We start from the raw sequence: 21,455 nt of genomic DNA on the forward strand, positions 1-21,455 counted from the left end.
ACCTGCTCATTCTACCTGTGAACGTGCATGCCCTTATTTGGATGACCACCTTGACATTAAAGGCTTCCCTAAATCTCGTCATAGGGGGCACCCCCCCCCCCCCTCCCCGAGTTACAAAGTCCCGAATCACTTCCCTTCGCCATTATAGAGTTAGTCAGTGGCTCTCGGGGCCAAATAAACTGCACCAAAGCCACAGTTTACACTGAATTAATACGCTGAACTCCACCACTCTCTTATAAACAAGGCCAACTTGAAGTTTGTGCTGATTATAACCAACTGCTCAATATAAAAGATGCAGGCTGTACCCCAATACGTTAATTCAATTTACGATGATTCCACCCATTACATTCATATACCATTATTAATTCTTGGTTAAGGTGCTATATGAATTCCTTTTTAATCCGTTCGTCATAAAATTCACGTTTTTTCTGCCGCAACATGTCATACCTGCAGATGTAATCATAATTGGTTTTATCCATTGTAAACGGTTAGATATTTTAGACAATCGGGATATATAAAGGCGCACACGCTCAAATTATTAGCATGCCTACATTAATTTACCGCATCACATCGTTTGAATGATTACATGTAGACCTCAATGGCACACATGAGAATTCCCTTACACTAACAAGGCAATTTTGGCATCACACGTACATGCAGAAATCGTACACTGCACGCCAATGTTTTACATAGTTTATTATGCATTTAGTGATGAAACCCCGGATTCACCAATCACACAGCCCTCTCAGGGATGTGACGTCATTCTCCCAACTCCCTTTGAATTCAGACCACAGCAGAACAGGCCACAAGGTTGTTCGGGGCATAGCCAGTGCTCGGCATGTCCACCTTACCATGTCCGAGGATGAGAGCGGGACTGACTCAAGGTCAATGTAAATATTGGCCAGACCAACACCTCCATTGCTTTCGATCTGTGGCGCCCGGTTGTCAATTGTCGGGCGGGCGGCGATGGCGTTCAGTCCTCAATTTAGTTATTCTTGTACGCGGCTGTACCCAACATCTACGGTAAACATTTCTAAATATTTTTTGATGGGGGGGGGGGGGGGGGGGAAACAATACCTACTTGACTTAAAGCTTTCGTGACTGCAGGAATTCTCTTTGGGTCTTTCGGTAAAATCACGTAGAAAAATAAAACGTGATTTTTTTTATTTTTCTATCGATGTGACTTTACCGTAAGACCCAAAGAGTAAAAATACCTCCACTAAATGCACGTTACGTCGTTTGTCCGTGCGTGCATTTTATAGCGTTCCAGGCCACGTGCCTCGCCACCGCGTTTCCTCACCACTTGTTAACAAGCGTAGTTCAAGCTGGACACGCAGGCTTTCGCGACCAACGGCATTATTTAAATATTTAACTAAACAAGATTTCTCCACAATTCTGTCGCCTGATGATGCTTGTTGGAATTACTGGCGAAACATCGTACTACAATTGCAAATGTTGTGGGTTTAATCTCCAATACACCGGTGTGCTGTACTAGTAACGAATTGGTCACGTTCTGTTTATGTGACAAACCTTACTAATTGGCTGTCGGGTGGTGGCGTGTTTAACATTTATTTTTACACAATCTAACCCAAAGAACCTCATGGTACTTCAAGTTGTTGTCCAGTCCACCAGGCTCTGGACTGTGCGCTCCGAATTCCCCGTCCTTACCCTCCCAGTAACCACCATGCCCACACCAATCAGCTTGCACGGCTTGCACAAAGCTTCTGGTTTAGTAAATTATAGTGTACGCCGTTTGTTTTTAAATGCCTGTCCAGTTATGAAAATCTTAAGTCGTTCAAAAGTGTTTAGAAAGTTTTCGGTCATAAACTACTTCTTAGGTGATATTATGGGACATTACGGGGAAAATACATTTCATTTTTCGTTCAGCGTTAAAAGAACGCAACCCAAACATATATATAATACCGAAGTGCGCCAATCATGACAATTTAACAAAATACATTTATTGACAATCGCTAAAAAAAATCCACCTTTAGGATGCTTCAGCAAAGTACTCGATAATATCCGGGCCGGCAGCCGAACTTGAGACCGAACTAACGAGAAACACAAACCAAATCGTTCACAGCCGCTGTTTAGGAGCACGTGTTTGAGCATTTGGGCTGCTATAAATTTCCACAAGATAAGCTCCTTTCTTGAGCCATCATTTGTGGCCAGGTCGCTTCTGACAAAGAGCTCCATAGCTCAGTGGGGGCCTTACCTGGTCAAATAAAAAATAGTTAGTTTCTTGGGTCAGCAGCCACGGTTGACCTCTGACCCCGCATCGTCCTTGGTGGCCAAACGGTCTGGAAGATCACCGGCCCATGCAACTTGACAGCCCCCGTGTTTTGTTCCACGCTTGGAAGCGGCACGAGGCGTGGCCACGGTAAGCCTCACGAGCAACAGGATTCTCGGCCCTAAGCCTCATCCTGTGCTGCATCTTCCTCAACCTCCTCCAAATCCTCTAAATCGTCTTCCTCACCCTCCGCTTCTTCCTCCATCTGCTCCTCCTCTTGTTCATCTTCCTGATCCTTCTCCCCGTGATCGCCCTCCTCTTCGTCTTCACCCTGCTCCTCCTCGTCCTCGTCCTCTTCTTCCTCCCCCTGCTCCTCTTCTTCCTCGTGCTCATCTCCCTCTCCCTCCTCTCCTCCTTCCCGCTGCTCCTCCTCATCCCCCTGCTCCTCTTTCTGCTCTTTCTCCTCTTTCTCCACGTGCTGTTCTTTCTCCTCCCCGCCCACGTCCGACTTCTGCTTCTTGACATCCGCCTCCTTCTTCACCGCCTGCGGCCTGCTCTTGACATCCGCCTCCTTCTTTACCGCCTGCGGCCTGCTCTTTGTCGTCGTCGTCGTGATCGTAGCGGAGGAGGAGGTGGCAGTGGCACTGCTCTCTTTGTCCGACTTGCCCTCTGTCTTCTGCGAACCCTGCGCTTTGGAAGCGCCCTGCGCCTTGGACGCGGCCTGCGCTTTGGACGCGCCCTGCGATTTCTTCGACGGACCCTGTGACTTCTTCATGCCTTCCGACTTGACCCCACCGCCCCATGTCTCGGATGCCACCTCCTTGCCCAGTCCCTCCTCGTCATCGTTATCCAAGAAAGCATCTTCCCCCTGCGTCCCAGTGGCGGAGAGAGGCGGGGGGGAGAGGGCAAGACTTGTCAGAATGCGCAGAGTTCCACGCAACAAAAGCGTGTGGTCATTAAATAAGTAATATTTTTTTTTATTTTTTTAAAACACGCTTTAATGAAATGTAATGGAAGAACTCCACGACTCCAGGAAGTGGCTCTGAAGCTTGCCATAACGTAAGGGGACCGTGGTGATTTACAGCCAACGTGAGTTGAGCGTGGACAATTAGACCCAAGCCGAAACATAACATGTAAAAAAGATTTACAAATATTTTTTATTTCTTTTTTTATGATAGAATATAATATTGTCATCAGTATGACATACGTATACCAAGTTTTCAGTCGATACCACATTGGGAAGTGGGTTAAAATAGAGTTACAAGATTTGAGGATACAATAACGACAACAACAGACAGACTGAGTTAATAGAAAACGTGTCAAAATGAAAAACTACAACTGGACCATTGTACAACTCTGACTTGGGAGTTCCACTGAGCTTCAAGACTTGTGGAAAACGGACCATCCCCCATTTGGAGATCACGGACCGATTCTTTCCGTAACGCTTTTCAACATCGTTGAATGCGCCACTGCACAAGCTCTTTCCGACTGTGTCTATGGCGGAGGCGTCACGTTAACTCCTGTAAAGATTATGCAATTATAAATTAACGGTTAGTTTCAAGTTGCCTTACTGTTATTAAAGTCAAATTGGTCGAAGGGTTTCTTAGAACCTGGGCGACACCAACGAGGACAGGACTGCTTTGGGCTGCAGGGTGGCGCAGTGGGAATGCTTGTGCCTCACAGCAAGCTGCACCTGAGTTTGATTACCAACCCGGGTCGCGTTTCTGTGTGGAGTTTACGTTCTCCCCCTGTTCTACGCTGGGCACCCTCCGGGTTCTCTGCTTCCCTCTCATAAGCTAAGTATAAACACACGCGGTGAAACCGCTATTGGCCAAACATCCCAATGCTGACAAAATTACCTGCAGATTACTCACAACATCGCCCTTTACGCAATATTAGCAGGACCCTGTCCCGAAAAAAAAGGAGTCTTTAGGCTTTCCTGAGTAAAAAAAAAATTAGATGAAACTAAATGTGAACATGTAATTGTTCTACCGTGCCTGCCATGCAGTAAGGCTCGAAGCACCACGCGGCAGTCATGGGATGGAGGCACGCTTACCTTCAAATACTTTTCGTACCGCTTGAAGTCGTTGGGTTTGGTCAGCACGCACTTGGCAATGTACTTGACTTTGTTCAGTTTCATCTCCAGAGATGCCTGATTGTGAGTTTTGGAGAGGAAACGACACACACAAGCCCACGACGTGTGGATCAGCCACGTACACAGGTGGCAACTTTTTTTATTATTAAAATGAAACCCGTAGTTACACTTTAAAGATAAAACTGCACTTACTAGAACAGAGCAGGCATTTTGTGGCAAAGGATTTGAGTAACGTGCGTAAATATATTGAATTTTCAATTGCTAGAGCTTTACACGTGATGGGTAAGTCATGCATTTCCTTATCAACGTTTCGTTTCTTGTGAAAACCGCTTCCATCCTAGTTGCGCTGTGGCCTATGACCAATGTGTTACAGCCTACGATGCTTAAGATTGAGAGATCGGACGATATCAGGCGCCTTTGCAGGCGATTTGGTCTTGGGAATTCCGTGAGTAGAGACCAGCCTCTACTGTCCCCACCCATTCTGTTACCAACCACGTTGCACTGCAGCAGCCTATAGGGCCCGTCATACACGGTCGTCTTCCTATTGAGGCACTTCTCCAGGTTCAAACACCGCTTGGCATCCGAGATCCGACACAATTTAGTCAGGACCCAGAGAAAAATCCTCCGCGACCATGGGCATAGAGACACGCAAACTGAAAATATACAGGCGACCTCCTGCATACCAGGCGAGGTCGTGAACATCTAGCCACCGTGGGGTTCCACGGTGGCGTCTTTCGAAGCGGCCGAGCAGCTCAAGCTAGAGCGGCGCCGTCACCAATAAAACACGGCCCTCCGAGTGGTTTGTCTCGAGGGGAGGCGCTGCACCCGCTATCATGGCACCCACCCCACCCACCCACCCTTACCTTGACGTTGGCGATGTGACGCGCGGACTCGAGGTGAGAGCGCAGCTCCTTCTCGAAGGCAGGGATGTAAGTGCGGCACGAGGGGCAGCGCAGCACCTTCATGCTCAGCATGCAGTCTGGAAACCAGAAACCTGGGGGGAGGGCAGAGGTCGCAAACGGGTTTTGATTCCTTACCCGTACCCGGCCGCACCAGGGTCGCAAACGGGTACGGGTACCCGATACCCGGCTACCCGTACCCAGCCGGGTATCGGGTAGGGTACGTGTACCCGATTGCGACCTCTGGGATGAAGCCATGTTGCAGGCATGGGTGGGTTGATTCAAGGAACTTGAATTGTGAGAAGAGACAAGACGTTGGGAAATGAGTGACAAACGGTTACTCACCAGTGACTCACAGCCTACCTGTACCGTACCCGGCCGCACCAGGGTCGCAAACGGGTACGGGTAGCCGTGTATCGGGTACCCGATTGCGACCTCTGGGGGATAAGTGGTCAGCAACAAAGCGGAGCGGGAGGTCAGGGTGGCGGCAATGGTAACGCTTGTGGCCTCACAGCGAGAAGGACCTGGGTATGATCCCCGACTCAGGCGCATTACTGTTCTGCAAGGGTTTCTCCCCCTGAATTCTCCGATTTTCCTCCCGTAGCTAAAAAAAATAACCCATACACACAGGTAGCTGGTATTGTCCAAGCATCTGTACGGGAAAATAAAATTACCTGAAAAATCACTGAATTAGGACAAACCTTTGAGAGGATCGATAGGTGTGTAGGCGTGCCCCGCCTCCTTCCCCCATTGCTCCTTTTTCATGACGATTTTCTTGTTCAGCACCTTAATCTTCTCCTGGTGAAGCGCAACATGCCCAGCACAAGAGCACAGACTCGGTCATCCCGAGCACATCCCAGCAACTCTCAACGTTCTGAAACGGAATAGATACTCTTAATATCTCCAAACTAAAGCTGCGATGATTATTCTATGAAGTCAATAAAAATGTAAGAACTTCTATCGACTGCTTTTGTAGTGATTGACGACTCTGTTCCCTATAAATATGGCAGCCAACCCCCACATCCTCCCCCTCCCAAGGCAGGAAACCCCCCAACAAGCCACGCTCAACGCGACAGCGGCTGATGTCAACATCACCACCGAGCTCTGCCAACCGCCTCCCAACAAATCTGTATCCACTACCGCTCCATGTCACCGATCGCGTTAATAGCGGGCAGCCCCCCTCCCGTGTGAACCGCACGTGCAGATAGAGGGAGAGCTTCTTCTCCTGCGGGAAGCCCTTGTCGATCATCTTGAGCGACGCCTTGTGCTCGCGGCTCTCCATGTGTGCGTCCATCTCTTTGTCGTCGTTGGTGTTGAACGTGCACAGGGAGCAGAACTGCAGATACCTGTGTGTAGTGGACGGAGCGTCAGACGGTATTTCCTCTAAGATTCCAGAACCTACTCCGAGACAGCCAGTGCACAATTGAAGGCCCACTTGCAGCTCACCAATCAGAGCCTCCCAGCATTCCAAGTCACGTTGCTGGGCTCTGATTGGGCATGAGACGGCATCTTGTACGGGTATTTACATTGATAGTGCTCTCATTGGTCGATAGGCCAATCTGCACTCTTTGGTTCTTTCGGTAAAGTCACGTAGGTGAAAAAAAACTAAATTTAATCACGACGTTTCGGAGGCAACACAAGCTTCAGTCATCAGGTGGGACAACCCTCTACTGTAATTGTTTTTTTGCTGTGGTTGCCTCACCTGATGACGGACGCTTGTGTTGCCTCTGAAACGTCGTGATTTAATTTAGTTATTTTTATTTTTTTATTGTTTCCCTTCTACGTGACTTTACCGAAAGAACCAAGAACATGAATCCCTGCAGTCACGAAAGCTTTAAATCGAAATGTTGTCACCATCTTTCGTGGTCCCCCCCCCTCCCCCGTAAATAACACTTTGCCACCACACATTAACATTTGCACTTTTTGCTACTCTCAACCATCCATCATGAGCCTTACCGGTTCGCTTTGTGCTGATACTGAGGCATGATGTCCCTGTTCATCTGAGCCCAAGCTCCTGCGTTCAGCAGAAAACACACATTGACAAAGTGGCTATTCAAGCTCTGAAATACACAGCCAAAACAAATGTGTGTGAGCTCAAGCAAACAAAGTTAAGGACTTGGGCACATGGAGATGGCAGGTGGAGGGGTTTGTGCTACGGACACGTGCAACCCTTTTGTCAAGCCACTGTTGGAAGACGGCCTCCCCGTGCCGGGCATGTCATGGGACTTAACCAAACATACTTCACCACGCTGGTCAGTGTGGGTTGGTGAAGGCGGGGAGTACAAAGCAACAATAGATGTTTCCGCATTGCCCTCTGCTGACAATCATGTTGCCATGCAGCAAACTAAAATGTGTTATGCATTGTAGTCACCCATCAAGCATTACCCAGGCTCAACTGCTTAGCTTCCAAGATCAGATGAAAATGGTCACATTTCAGGTGATTTGGTTAGACATTTCCCTAAATGCAGCATAACATAGAATTGTTAAATTAGATAACGAGCATAGGCTAATGCTCACCTCCGATTAACACGGCTGTCTACGAACGGTGGCAATGAAGTTCAACATACATACAGAACTGCGTGCTCATTCCTGAGCCAGTGGTGACAACATTACCAGCCAAGTCAAAGAGATTGGGCACATTCTGGATGATTTGATTAAAAAAATTCACTTGTGAATGTTTTTTTGACACAAAACAAAATAGGGGCTTCTTCACTTCTTGGGCTGCATCTTCCGTTAACGCGAGGCCTTCAGGAGGTATCGGCCGGGCACCAAACAAGACGGCGGCAATCAGTGACATTGAGCGACGGCGGTGACCTAGCCCCTTCCTCACCTTTCCCGTAGTCAAAGCGAGGAACCTTGCTCTGCGGACCTCCTGCGAACTCGTCGCCTCGCCGCTTGTTGGGGTACGGGCGCTTCCACTCCTGCCACTCGTCCTGCTGATACTCAGAGCCATCCGGACGTCGCCCGCCCTGCGGCCCCGACTAAACACAACGCAAGTAAGAAGGAGCCAGGCCCAGCGGTCGCAAACGGGTTTTGATTCCTTACCCGTACCCGGCCGCACCAGGGTCGCAAATGGGTACCCGTACCCGGCCGGGTACAGGTACCCTACCCGACATGAGTGACAAACGGTTACTCACCAGTGACTCACGGCCTACCCGTACCCGGCAGCACCAGGGTCGCAAACAGGTACCCGTACCTGGCCGAGTACGGGTAGCCGGGTATCGGGTAGGGTAGGGTACGGGTAGCCGGGTATCGGGTATGGTACGGGTTTCAGGTGCCCGGTTGCGACCTCTGGCCAGGCCCCCCCCCCCCCCCACACACACAACGCAGTTGTCTGGCACCCACGGCCCACAGAACATCACAGGGATATGTTTTCATCTCCCTCACCGGATAAGAAGGACCACGGCTGTATCCGCCGCGGCCTCTGCCGTACGATCCGCGTGGAGGTCCTCCATCGCCGTCGTTCCGCCGCCCGTACCCCCCTACGCCGCCACCACCGTAGCCACGATCATCTCCCTGGCGACCCTGGAAGTAGGGTTCGCCTCGGCCTCCCCGTGCCCCCCTGTGGCCACCCCCCTGGTTGTCCAGAGGGCCCCCGTGAAAGCGCTCCCCGGACTGGTTCCGAAAACCCTTCATGGGGCCTCTGAGGACGAAGAGAAACCACACACATTTCGATTTAAAGCTTTCGTGACTGCAGGGATTCATCTTCTTGGTTTTCTCGACAGACCTGTTCTTCACCTGAGGACGGCTGCTTGCGTTGTGGCCGAAACGTCGTGAGAATTATTTTATTCTGTTTTATTTTTATTATTTTATTATTTCCATTCTACGTGACTTTACCGAAAGAACCAAGAAGATAAACCACACACAGTTGACACACTCCAGGGCTAGATATGGATAGACTGATAGTGTTACGTGTGAAGCACCCAGTATGCTTTACCAGCTGATGGCACGTGGTGCTTTGTTTTTGAAAAAAAAAATTGTAGACATTGAAACATTTTTTATTTGGAGTTCAGTGTCTCACTTCCGAGGCTCTGACAGACTCACAAAGCCTAGCACATGATTAAATAGGTCAAGACTACTCTCCTCGCAAAGCAGTGGAAATGAAATCAGTCTTCTGTAACGGTCCCGAATGCCAACTCCCAAACGGCCCCTACACACAAACTCACTCCACACACTCACTCACCACTCACTCACCAACCCACTCGCTACGCACCCTCACCACTCACTACACATGCAATGTAAGACGTGCATCAGTAACTTCATCAAGTTACTCACCCTCTCTGTGGCCGACCCCTTGCGTTACCTTGCATAATAAACACACGCACACGAGATAATATTACACACATATCGAAGTCCATGAATGCATGCAAACAAGAGCGTATTAAACTATTTCAAACACCGTAACAACAAAGTCAACAGTGTACTGTAAACGAATTAGCAGCGCTCGCCACGGCTTTAGTGCTAATTTGTACTTGGCCGAAGGAAGCGACCCTCTCAAAAGGAGTAGCTTTAAAGAGCACTTCTCATTCATCGAGCCGTGAAAACTTCCGTCAGGGTGACTGTTCTCTGCGTGTAAGGCCACGCGGATATCATTGACCAACAATGCATTCATGAGTGTTGCTCTAAGCAGGCGTGGCTTGACATCACAAACAGCAACGCCGCCCAGCACCATATTGTCAACAGCGGCACTCACAACAGAACACGCGCTGTATTCCTATGTGAGCGCAAACGTATTGATACAAAAGTAATGCCGATGAAAAGTCGGTGGAGAGGCTGGAGGGGGAGCATTCAATTCAATGGGAAATTCAATTAGAGTTTGCGGCCTAGTCAAACAGGCCTTGCACCAGTTCCTGTAGAGAGGCGTTTCCACGCTCTGCAGTCCCGCACGAATCAACCGCTGCGAACAGCAGGGCACTTGCAACACCCACCTCGTGGGCCCTGAGACATCGCTCCGGATATAGCGCACGACTCTCGACGCGATGAGTATCGCCGCCTACGACTCGATAGCGAAGCTCTGCACGCCAGGAGACAAATGGCTGCGGACGAACAGGAAATGGAGGAGCGCCGTACGCCCCGCCCCCCACCGCCCTACGCCCCGCCCCTACTACCCTACGCCCCGCCCCCACCGCCCTACGCCCCGCCCCCACTACCCTACGCCCCGCCCCCCACTACCCTACGCCCCGCCCCCCACCGCCCTACGCCCCGTCCCCACCACCCTACGCCCCGCCCCCACCGCCCTACGCCCCGCCCACTGGCCCTACGGCCCGCCCCCACCGCCCTACGCCCCGCCCCCACCACCCTACGCCCCGCCCCCACCGCCCTACGCCCCGCCCACTGGCCCTACGCCCCGCCCCCACCGCCCTACGCCCCGCCCCCACCGCCCTACGCCCCACCCCCCGCCGCCCTACGCCCCGCCCCCACCGCCCTACGCCCCGTCCCCACCGCCCTACGCCCCGCCCACGGCGCCCTACGCCCCGCCCCCACCGCCCTTCGCCCCGCCCCCACCGCCCTACGCCCCGCCCCCACCGCCCTACGCCCCGCCCCCCGCCGCCCTACGCCCCGCCCCCACCGCCCTACGCCCCGTCCCCACCGCCCTACGCCCCGCCCACGTCGCCCTACGCCCCGCCCCCACCGCCCTACGCCCCGCCCACGTCGCCCTACGCCCCGCCCACGTCGCCCTACGCCCCGCCCACGTCGCCCTACGCCCCGCCCACATCGCCCTACGCACCGCCCCCGTCGCCCTACGCCCCGCCCACGTCGCCCTACGCCCCGCCCACGCCGCCCTACGCCCCGCCCCCCGCCGCCCTACGCCCCGCCCACGTCGCCCTACGCCCCGCCCCCCACCGCCCTACGCCCCGCCCCCACCGCCCTACGCCACGCCCACGTCGCCCTACGCCCCGCCCACGTCGCCCTACGCCCCGCCCCCACCCCCACCGCCCCTACCGCAGCCCCCACCGCCGCCCCCACCGCCCCCCGCCCCCACAGCTCCCCCGCCCCCATCGCCCCCCTCGGCCCCCATCTACTACACTAGGGAGCCAAGAATGTCTGTCTGTGTGTCCCGCGCGTGACGTCACTAATCTGGATGACCTCAAAACAGAATCACGGCAGCGGTGACTTCAGTGTAAGAAGAAGACACTTTGAGAGGCGTTTGGGACGAATTCAACTATCGTCTCGATGTTGTCCGTACAGCAGGTGGAGGGCACGTAGACCATTTATAAAATGGTTAGGAAAACTTAGTAACTCATTAAACCGTTTGTAACTTTTTGTGTAATTGTAACATGTTGCCATCGTGAAGTATACTGCTTTGAAATCGGGTCCATCTTTTTAAATCCTTTATATTAAGTTCACTTGCTTGCTTGCTTGCGCGCTTACGACCGTGCAAATCTTTCGGTCGTTTTTTAACCCACTTCCCGTGATCCAATCGAGCTGACATTTTGCACACAGACTCGTTGTGCGTGACAATTTATTGTCGTGAAAATTTTTTTTTCCAAAATGTTCCACTTTTTAGGAAAAACAAATTCATATTTAATTTTAAATACCAATGTGATAAAAATGAAACTCTTACTCAAGAAAAACAGAAATGAATAATAAAATAAAACCGATGCCACGCATATAAAGGATTTATAGTGAAAAACTTTGTTTTTACGGGTTAATTTTTTTAAACACCCTGTACATTTCGTGTGAGCCAGCCGCATTAAAATAATGATCAGCCACGGCAGAAGTATTGGTCCTGCCGAACGAAACGCGGCACAAACCCGAATTCGTATCCGCGAGAGCTGCCTGCGTGTGCGTGGTTACGTTGCAGGCCCGTGCCAAGTGGAGACTGCTACATTGGGGTGGTCTTCATCCCGCTGTGGACGGATGAGAGTGAGCACTTGATTTGAAGCTTTTGTAACTGCAGGAATCCATACTCTTTGGTTATTTCGGTAAAGTCACGTAGAAGGGAAGTAATAAAATAATAAAAATAAGACATAAAATAATTCTCACGACGTTTCGGCCACAACGCAAGCAGCCGTCCTCAGGTGAAAACCAGGTCTGTCTTATTTTTATTATTTTATTACTTCCCTTCTACGTGACTTTACCGAAAGAACCAAGAAGATGAATCCCTGCAGTCACGAAAGCTTTAAATCGAAATTTAGTGATCACTTGTTATTCAAGTTGAGCTCACCACCATCAACAACAACAACGCATCCTTTAAAGACATCTCTGCAATGGTGTTGCTGAAAGTTCGCACGATCAACCGCGTTAGTCTATGAAATTAAACGCATTCTTTGTTTGCGAGTGGGTGCAAAAGCATATACGATGCAATCCAATGTGGATTTCTAGGCATGTTGTTCAGAAACAGCGGGCATGTTTTTTTGTAAAGAGAAGTAGGCAGTCACGGGCAACGGAAAAGGGGAATGTTTTGAACCTGGACTGAAACATGTGGGATCTCCATGTGAGTCTCTGAATCTCTGTGTGGGTCTCTGTGTGGATCTATGGGTCTCTGAATATCTGTATGAGTATGGGTCTCTGTGTGCGTGTGCATCCCTGTGTGGGTCGATAGGTCCGAATGCGATTTTGGTCTTGGGTTTCAGCAGAGAAACAGCAGAGGGCAGCAGAGAAGAAAGAGTGACCTCCCACGGCCGATTTGTCGATCTCAAGAGTCGTTCTGCTATTACTCACACGGCTGATTAGTGCTGTATTTCCATGTAATGTAGTAACAAATTGTATTGTATAAGCAAGTGAGAGCCAATTCCCACCCAATGCAGGCGTCATTGCTTGCATTGTATTTCCTCCTCATGTATGGCTCATTCTAAAGGTCTTGTGAGTTACTGAACAAACTTCTGTCTTTAACGCAGCCCTAATGTCAATAAATATTAATTCATCATCATCACCCATGGTCTATCCACTGCTGCATGAAGGCCTCCCCCAATTCTGACCACCCCTCGCAGACTTGCGATGCCAGGATCCATGTCCTGTGTAGGAGCCGATGTGCTCGTTTCATCTCCACAGCGGCTGACCTCTCACACGCGCTCTCTCCTTTGGCTGCTATTCCATCACCAGTCTTGGCCATCACCCATCATCCCTTGCGGTGGTGTGTTCTGTCCAAGGCCACGTGCTTTCTTTAACGTAAAAAGGTGATAAATCGTCTCTGTTCTCTGCAACGGTATCGCCTAAAGAAGCACTTACTCAATCAGTGCAACGACACGGAGATAAAAAAAAAAACACAGACACTGACAAAATGGGAAAAAAATCCATAATAGACGTTTTGGGGTTAGATCGCATGAATATACATGTGTCGACAAACCCACCACCACCCGACACAGCCAATAAGTAATGTTTGTCACGTAAACAGAACATGCCAATTCGTTACTAGTACAGCACACCGGTGTGTTGGAGAGTAAACCCACAACGTGATGATGCTAGCTGTCGCCTGATGATACTAGTTATAATTACTGACGAATCATCGTACTCGAATTGTAAATGTTGTAGTGGGTTTACTCTCCAACACACCGGTTTGCTGAATTAGTAACGAATTTAGTTGTTTTCATTTATTGTATTTTTTTACCTACGTGACTTTACCGAAAAAAAACAAAGAGTATGAATCCTTGCAGTCACGAAAGCTTCAAATCTAAAATTAGTAACGAATTGCCACGTTTTGTTAACGTAACAAACCTTTAATAATTGGCTGTGTCGGGTGGTGGCGGGTTTAACGACGCATTTATATGTGCACAACCTAACCTCAACAACCTCCACTATGGACAATATTGGTCGAGAAAGTCTCCTCCTACTGGGTGTTAAAATAGAAAATAAAATTGCACAAAGAAGCACGGAGAGGAGTGTGCTTGGAATTACACACGGAGCGAAAACTTGAAATGCACTCCTTCATTTTAAGCCAAAACGCTCCACATCTACTCCGTCTAACGCGATACAATTTGAATTTGCAAGCGGCGCTATGCGATGAGCGTGGACATTTGACATTCCCCCTGTCTCTGACTCTTGCCCACGACTCGATCAGATATTTGGTTTCACACAGGTGGGCCTGAGCAAGTCTCTCAAAATCGTAATGAAATCTGCGGTTGAGCGCGGGGGAATACCGGAGCGTAATTAAACGGAGATCGCGCGCCAGGTAAAAAGAATAACACTGGTCAACAAAAAAGAAAAATTCTGGCCTAGACTTTTGCAGCTGTTTTAGACTAATTTCAGGGTGCTGATTCCAAATATGATCTCAGATTTGCTCTATCACATCTCATTTTTATGCTATCGGCATACCCCATTTTCATTGATTTTACCCGAAATTAACTCTGTCACTTATGATTACAAGTTGTTGCGAGTCAGTGACTGCTTTAGTGTTAAAATATGGTGCTGTATTTTTATGATAGTGTGTTTATAATATAAATTTTATATAGATATCCACATTTACTTAATATTTCTTTTCTGCAGTTTTTATTGAAAATGCAATATTTGATGTCTCAAAAACCTGATGTGATAGACAAAAACTGATGCCAGATTTGGAATCACCACCCCAAAATTACCTTGAAACCGTTGGAATACCTTATGCCAGAAAAAGTGTGTTGACCAGTGTAATCATTTTCATTAACAGCAGCTGTTGACATTCGAACTGATAAAAAATAATTGCTTGCGGTTCCAAAGGGCTCAACTCCAACACGTTCACTTTTTTTTTATAAGAAATGTTCAGCAGTGGCCGAGCGTCTTGTTTCCCTTCAAATATATTAGATCTCCCGCCGAGGGCAGTTTAAACAACGATTCGAGTTTCGTAAATCCTCCTCGCCTCTGTCCGCACGATGGTATAAATGGGCACGCCTCAGTTAAGTCAATCGGCAGGTCTTGTGTGAGTTTGGTTGAAGTGTGGCTACTCCCAGATATGCCGAGACGTCTAGCCAGCGTGGAGGAACAGGCCAAATACAATCTAGAGGCGCTTTAACCTGTACGCTGAGCGCGGAATGGCATCACAAGGTGATTCCTACTTTTTGTTTTTTTCGGTAAAGTCACGTAGGTTAAAAATAAAATAAATGAACACAACTAAATCACGACGTTTCGGGCGCAACACAAGAGTCCGTCTTCAGGTGGGGACAACGTAGCGAAAGCACAACCGCTTAAGTGTGTCTAAGAGATGGCTGTAACGAGGAATTATATAGTTGCGGGGTAAGGAGGCGGGGAGGGGGCATAGTGAGTGTGGGGGCGGGGTGTGGGCTGGGAGGTAACCTAGAGTTCAAACTGAAGCTTTGTGATGCAGGGGGCGGAAGATGATTCCTGCTGACGGGCGCTCGCCCCAGAGTGGTTCTGTCAGCAGAGGGGAGTTTGGGGGGGGGGGTGAAAGGATTTGCTCGATCATCTAATCACGTACGGTGTGTCGGACATGCCCACTCCCCATCACCGGATATTCTCTCATTCCCCATGAGTACGACTGTGAGATGCTGTGACTGTAGTCGTAATGATGGTGTCATTACCGAGCCGTTGGAACGGAAGGCACGGGATTTGTAGGCCAGGCCCACGACATTACAGAATGTACTAAACTACGCCTTGCCAATTTTCATCCGTGTTGGTGACGGAGCCATCTCGAGGCGCTGTCTCAAGCTCCCTCGAGTGGAGGCCCCCTCTGCCAGCAGTGGCTGGAGCAGGTAATTTCAGGACCGTACCTTTGCTTTCAAATGTCCTCCACTCTTGTTGTAATTTGAATGTGTGCGTTGCCTGTCTCTCTGCTTGGAGTGTGGTTGTGGCGGCGGTGGTTGTGGTAGCGGTGGTGCCAGCGCTGTGGGTGTCATGTTTTGGCAGCCAGTGCCGGGTTTATGGGGTGCCACGGTGGTGAGACGTTAACTACTTCAGAATCCGAATATTTATTTGTACTGGAAGAAACCGTTGAGCTATAAAGTTGTTTTTCACAGATGTCCAGTCGGGGCGAGTAAGAACGTTACAACAACAAACACTACCTAGGCCGGTGTACAGAGGGTCGTGGGTTCGATCCCGACCCTGACGCCTGCTGTATATTCGGAGTTTGCGGTGTCCCTTTCCGCGTGGTCGCGTCGATTTTTCTCCGGGTCATTCGGTGTTTTCCCTCCGCATTTCGAATCAACATCACCACGCGTTCAGAGTATTTGGCCGCTTGCAATGCATTTCCACACCTTGACAAAGCCACTGCGTTGAGCTCTTCAATTTGTGTCAGCCAGGTTCGTTCACTGAAACAATAGCTCAGTTGGCCTTTACCTGGTGAAATAAATACAAATTGAGTTTCATAGTTTTATCGACCCTGACAGCTCTGCGGGTTGGCTGCAGACGGGATGGGTGCGTGGGGGCTTTGGCCCCTTCCCCCGCCCCCGCTGCTCTGACGGATGCTCCCCGCGGTGCAAAGCATTCCTCCAAGTACAATTTACAATGCGACGTGGACTTTTACGGTGCCTAAACGTGACGCCGCAACCTCAAGGCACCGCATATAAACAGTGGGTGTATTTATTTGCCGGCAGGAGAGACTCAATATGCCTATGATCAGCGTGAATTATGACCTCTCCAAGTTGCATTATGAAAGCCTCCCCACACATCAGCACCGTCTATCATAATACCGTGATGTAACAATCTGCGGCCGTCTGGAACGCTTTCCATTCAAATATTCGTAAGCCACTGGAGCTTTACCATCTCGGTTGAATACCAACTTCTTAAGAGCGACTTTTTTATGTTCCGTTTGTTGTCCTTGCCCCGCACCTCCGATTTACACGGAGGTGCAAAAGAAGGTCAACTTACATACGTACTTACAAACCCACCCAGCCCCTCTCTGTACACCAGTAGCTGATGTCTCACCGCTCCATCTCCGCGGGGGACGTCCCCTTGGGCGCGTTCCTCTATTTTTGCTGCCACTGCCGTCGTTAGTGTCGGCCGGTGACCATCATCGCTTCGAACGACACGTTCTGCCCGAGCCTGCCCATGTGTCTCAACAGTGGCGAGGAGATGTTAACTACCTCGCCTGGTATACAGGAGGTCGTGGGTTTGATCCCGACCCTGACGCCTGCTGTATATTTGAAGTTTGCGTCTCTCATCATCATGACGGTGGCTAGGAGATGTTGACTACCTCGCCTGGTATACAGGAGGTCGTGGGTTTGATCCCTACTCTGACACCTGCTGTATATTTGGAATTTGCGTCTCTCATCATCATTAAGGTGGCTAGGAGATATTGACTACCTCGCCTGATATACAGGAGGTCGTGGATCCGATCCTGACCCTGACGCCTGCTATATATTTAGAGTTTCCGTTTCTCATCATTATGACGGTGGCTAGGAGATGTTGACTACCTCGCCTGGTATACAGGAGGTCGTGGATCCGATCCCGACCCTGATGCATGCTGCTGTATATTTGTGAGTTTGCGTCTCTCTCTCTCATCATCATCACGGTAGCTATGAGATGTTAACTACCTCGCCTGGTATACAAGAGGTCGCGCGTTCGATCCCGATCCTGACGCCTGCTGGAAATATTGAGTTTGCGCCTCTCTCTCTCTCTCCGTGGTTGCATAGAATATTTTTCCGGGTCCTCCGGTTTTTCCCTGCATACATAGAAGCACGCGTTTAGAGTATGTGGCTGTTATACATTTCCACACGATACATTTCCAACCCTAGCAGAGATTTTGATTCCCACAATCAGAATGTGGAATTTCCACCACTGGCTCAGTTGCGCAAATTGAGATGTACACCTCGCCATTAAGTTAGAGCATATCGGCTGTTTATATTTATTTAAATCTCCCTTTGCCCAATTTTATTCCAATTGATCCATCGGTGTGACGTCACCAGGTGGAGCATCCATTGGGACCCCTCGCAGAGTGAACGGCCCTTGGAAGTTGATATCAGAGAACTACTACTGAGCTACCTTCAAGTTACCTCATCCATACACTGTGTGGATGCTGCACCTTCCCACTTGCCCTGCTGTAAATATATTCATCACGCAGCGGTAAAAATAAATTTGGTTTTAAGTCTCAGAGCTGCAACTTTTTTCCAATTTTACTGAAAGATCTGATTTAATGCGATGGGGTTTTTATTTCAGTGCAGTCGCTGAGTAAACAGGGCTGAAAGTACAACCTCTCTACACCCGTGAGCCGAGTTTTTTTATATATCACGGGCGAGAATCTTCGCTTGTTATTAATAACGCCCAGCCTCATTTCGTTAATGTACATTTGACATGTCCATGATGGATCGGCGATGTGGTTTCGCTGTAAAATTAGACGCGTGATTTTTTCCCATACTTGTGTTTTATATTTCTGTGGAAAGTGTGGGGAGTGCGCGTGGTTGTGAGCTCAACTTTTACGGTCTCCCCCTGCTTCCCAGCCCTCTGGAAACAATTCTACCCATCGGTTGCCTCGAATCTTTAACGTCCTCGCCAGAACAACTCTGGGCCCCTCTGCCAGGTACGGCCAGATTTACAGGGGATACAATTCGGTCCAAGACCCAAACATCGCAGCGGGGCCCATGAAACAATTACCCGTGACATTATTTTATTCATTAAGGAAAGTCACAGTTCATTTGTATTATCGTTTTGTTTCCATACTTAGCATTGTGCATGTGCGTGTTGGCATGCACGTGCGTTATGTGGCAGTGTTCGTATAGCCATTGCATGCAGCATAATTTTTTTGAAAATATTTAAAGTTTGTTGTTTGCATCTGAGTGTATCCCGGTGACCAGGGTTGGGTTTGCGTGTGTATGTGTCTTTGTCTTCGTCCTTGTGTATGTGTGTCTGTAACGGCCTTAAAGTGCACATAGCCTGGTTACGTCACCGCCACTTGGAGAAGAAAAGTACAGGACGGGTGCAGTCCTCTGTGAGAAGTAGGAGACGCTCCTGTGCTATCTTGAAGAGGCAGCAGCGCAAATCTACCAAGGAAGGACGTGTGGCTGCACCTCAGAGCTCTACATCCTCCCTGACCTGTCCAGTGTGCCACAGAGAATTCCGGGCTCGGATTGACCTCTTCAGCCATCTGCGCACTCATCAAAACCCAACAAAATGACAAACGTGCCATGGTCATCATCAACTTTGATGGACGAACAAGAAAAAGAAGAACGCAAGGAGTGAAGCAGAGGTTCGAAGGTGGAGGGAGCTGAGTGGCTCTCTTCTGCTCCGGTGTTCTGGCGGCAACGATGACCGCCCTTGCTGCTGACCCACAGGCATTGCGGGGCGAGTTCAGGCAGCAGACGCCGCACGGAGGGGGCCCAGCAAAACGTAACGGCGCATTGCCACTCGGCGTGCCCACAACGATCGTAACGAGGCGCTCCGATCAGGTGTTCCGACAATTACAGCGGCCCGTCAGGCAGAGGTCGCAACCGGGTACCCGATACCCGTACCCTACCCGATACCCGGCTACCCGTACCCGGCCTGGTACGGGTACCCGTTTGCGACCCTGGTGCGGCCGGGTACGGGTAGGCAGTGAGTGCACTGGTGAGTAACTGTATGTCACTCATTTCCCAACGTCTTGTCTCTTCTCACAATTAAAGTTCCTAGAATCAACCCACCCGCGTCTGCAACATGGCTTCATCCCACAGGTCGCAATCAGGTACCCGATACCCGTACGGGTACGGCCGGGTACGGGTACCCGTTTGCGACCCTCGGTGCGGCCTGGTACGGGTAAGGAATCAAAACCCGTTTGCGACCTCTGCCGTCAGGTGTCCATTCCCGCACACCCACCCGGCCTTTGCGACGTCGTTATCCTTCACTGGCGGTGTTGCCACAAACGACCCGCTGCGAATCTTGGTCGAGTCACGAACTGTGGACGGCGGCCCGTTTGGGTGGTTTAAGTTGTTCATCCAGTGGTCGGGGGGGGGGGGGTCGCGGTGTCCCATACAAGAGCACGCGATCGTTCTGGGCCGTGGCCCGGGTTAGGAGACACGGGGTATTGGAGGGGGGGGAGTTTGCACGTGTCAGTGTTGCGGTGTCGGCCGGCCTCTCACGTTTAGGGGGCATCGCGTGTGATGAGCGCGACGTAATTTCCATGCACAGTCGATCGCGCACAGCCCCCGTGACCAAACCACCCGCAATGCGCACAATCTCTGAAGCTTGGCTGGGTGATCAAACACAGACATAGCTTCAACCGTACAAAGTGAGTAATCATTGGAAAGATGTTATTAACCATGTAAAAAAAGATTTAACTACGCATATTTGTACCATCTTATTTGACAGGTAATATTCTACTTCACCGAGTGTTGACATCCCCAGCGTGTAACAGTACTTTTATGCTTACTATCAGCTAACACCGGCCACAACCCTGAGCCGATGTGCTCATTTGTTCCCTTTTAGCCCTGCCACCCCCGCCACTCCCCGGCAAAACACATTCAGATAAGCTCCTCCCTTCCCCCTTAACTTGTATTTAAGAGCTTGTCTCTTGGATTTTTCCTCACTTGATACAGTAAATTTAGCTGTGACGGTCCCACCTGATGACGGAGACTTGTGTTGCCTCCGAAACGTCGTGATTTATTATTTTATTTCTATTATTTTATTTCTGTTATATGTTTATTATTTATTTTTTACCTACGTGACTTTACCGAAAAAAACCTAAGAGTATGAATCCTTGCAGTCACGAACGCTTCAAATCTAGAATGGGTGATCACGCTTGCGCAACAGGGTGCTGCTGTAGGCTGCCGGGGTCACGTGGTCAACAGCTGTGACGTCTCTGCTACCCACCCTGCACCGCGTTGCGTGGTGAAGTATGGTCAAAGCACCCCCAGAACCCCGTACGTCGGAGGGAGATCTTCAAACAGCAGTGGATTGACAAAGGGGCTGTGCGTACACGTGACACATCAAACGGAACGTGCCAAGAGGTCACAGTGATTTCCCCGCTCGAACAAGCTCTGGTGACCCGGAACCAGTGGCGGAACTCCACATTCCCATGGCAGGCACCAGTCCATCGAGTGGTTCAGGCACCGCATTGTGAATTCGGAGACCCGAGTTCAGTTCCCGGCCACAGCTAACGTTACCAGCGTGGTGAAGTTTTGGTCAAACTACTGCCACGACCAAAATGACCTGGGTCGGCCTTCATCCAGCCATGGATTTATACAGTACTGTAATGTATTGCACTACTATTATATATTACTACAATAAAATGTGAATATAGTGTCCAAGTGGAACTGTGTCTCAAGACATCTGTGTGGTGTTTAGTTGATGTGGTTTGGAGGAAAACTGCCTTACGCAATCCCAACTATGAGCCAATTGAGCCGCGGTCTCTTTTAGAAAGGCCCTCTGGCGTGACGCCAGTGCCAGCAGTGAT

At 49.9% G+C, this 21,455-nt stretch overlaps 1 protein-coding gene across 1 annotated transcript; it reads right to left on the reverse strand.

Moving 5' to 3' along the window:
• Positions 1–681: 681 nt before the first annotated feature.
• On the reverse strand, positions 682–10,288 carry LOC133354724 (glutamic acid-rich protein-like). The gene is made up of 10 exons (XM_061571781.1): positions 10,153–10,288; positions 9,500–9,527; positions 8,612–8,867; positions 8,055–8,205; positions 7,181–7,238; positions 6,423–6,570; positions 5,926–6,022; positions 5,189–5,319; positions 4,287–4,382; positions 682–3,098 (listed from the first exon to the last, which is right to left on the reverse strand). Exons 1-10 carry the CDS (start codon positions 10,169–10,171, stop codon positions 2,412–2,414), a joined length of 1,671 nt encoding a protein of 556 aa, XP_061427765.1. The 5' UTR covers positions 10,172–10,288; the 3' UTR covers positions 682–2,411.
• Positions 10,289–21,455: the final 11,167 nt, after the last annotated feature.

Source organism: Lethenteron reissneri, chromosome 48, assembly GCF_015708825.2.
Source record: "Lethenteron reissneri isolate LAM-NWPU_2019-01 chromosome 48, ASM1570882v1, whole genome shotgun sequence".
Classification (NCBI taxonomy): domain Eukaryota; kingdom Metazoa; phylum Chordata; class Hyperoartia; order Petromyzontiformes; family Petromyzontidae; genus Lethenteron; species Lethenteron reissneri.

What these genes read in the sequence shown, in the direction of transcription:
- LOC133354724 (XM_061571781.1), bottom strand. An exon ending in AGGGGTCGGCCACAGAGAGG is followed by an intron (nt 8,868 to 9,499) that starts GTGAGTAACTTG and finishes CTTCGTCCTCAG; the next exon opens with AGGCCCCATGAAGGGTTTTC. An exon ending in AGCTCTCCCTCTATCTGCAC is followed by an intron (nt 6,023 to 6,422) that starts GTGCGGTTCACA and finishes GCGCTTCACCAG; the next exon opens with GAGAAGATTAAGGTGCTGAA.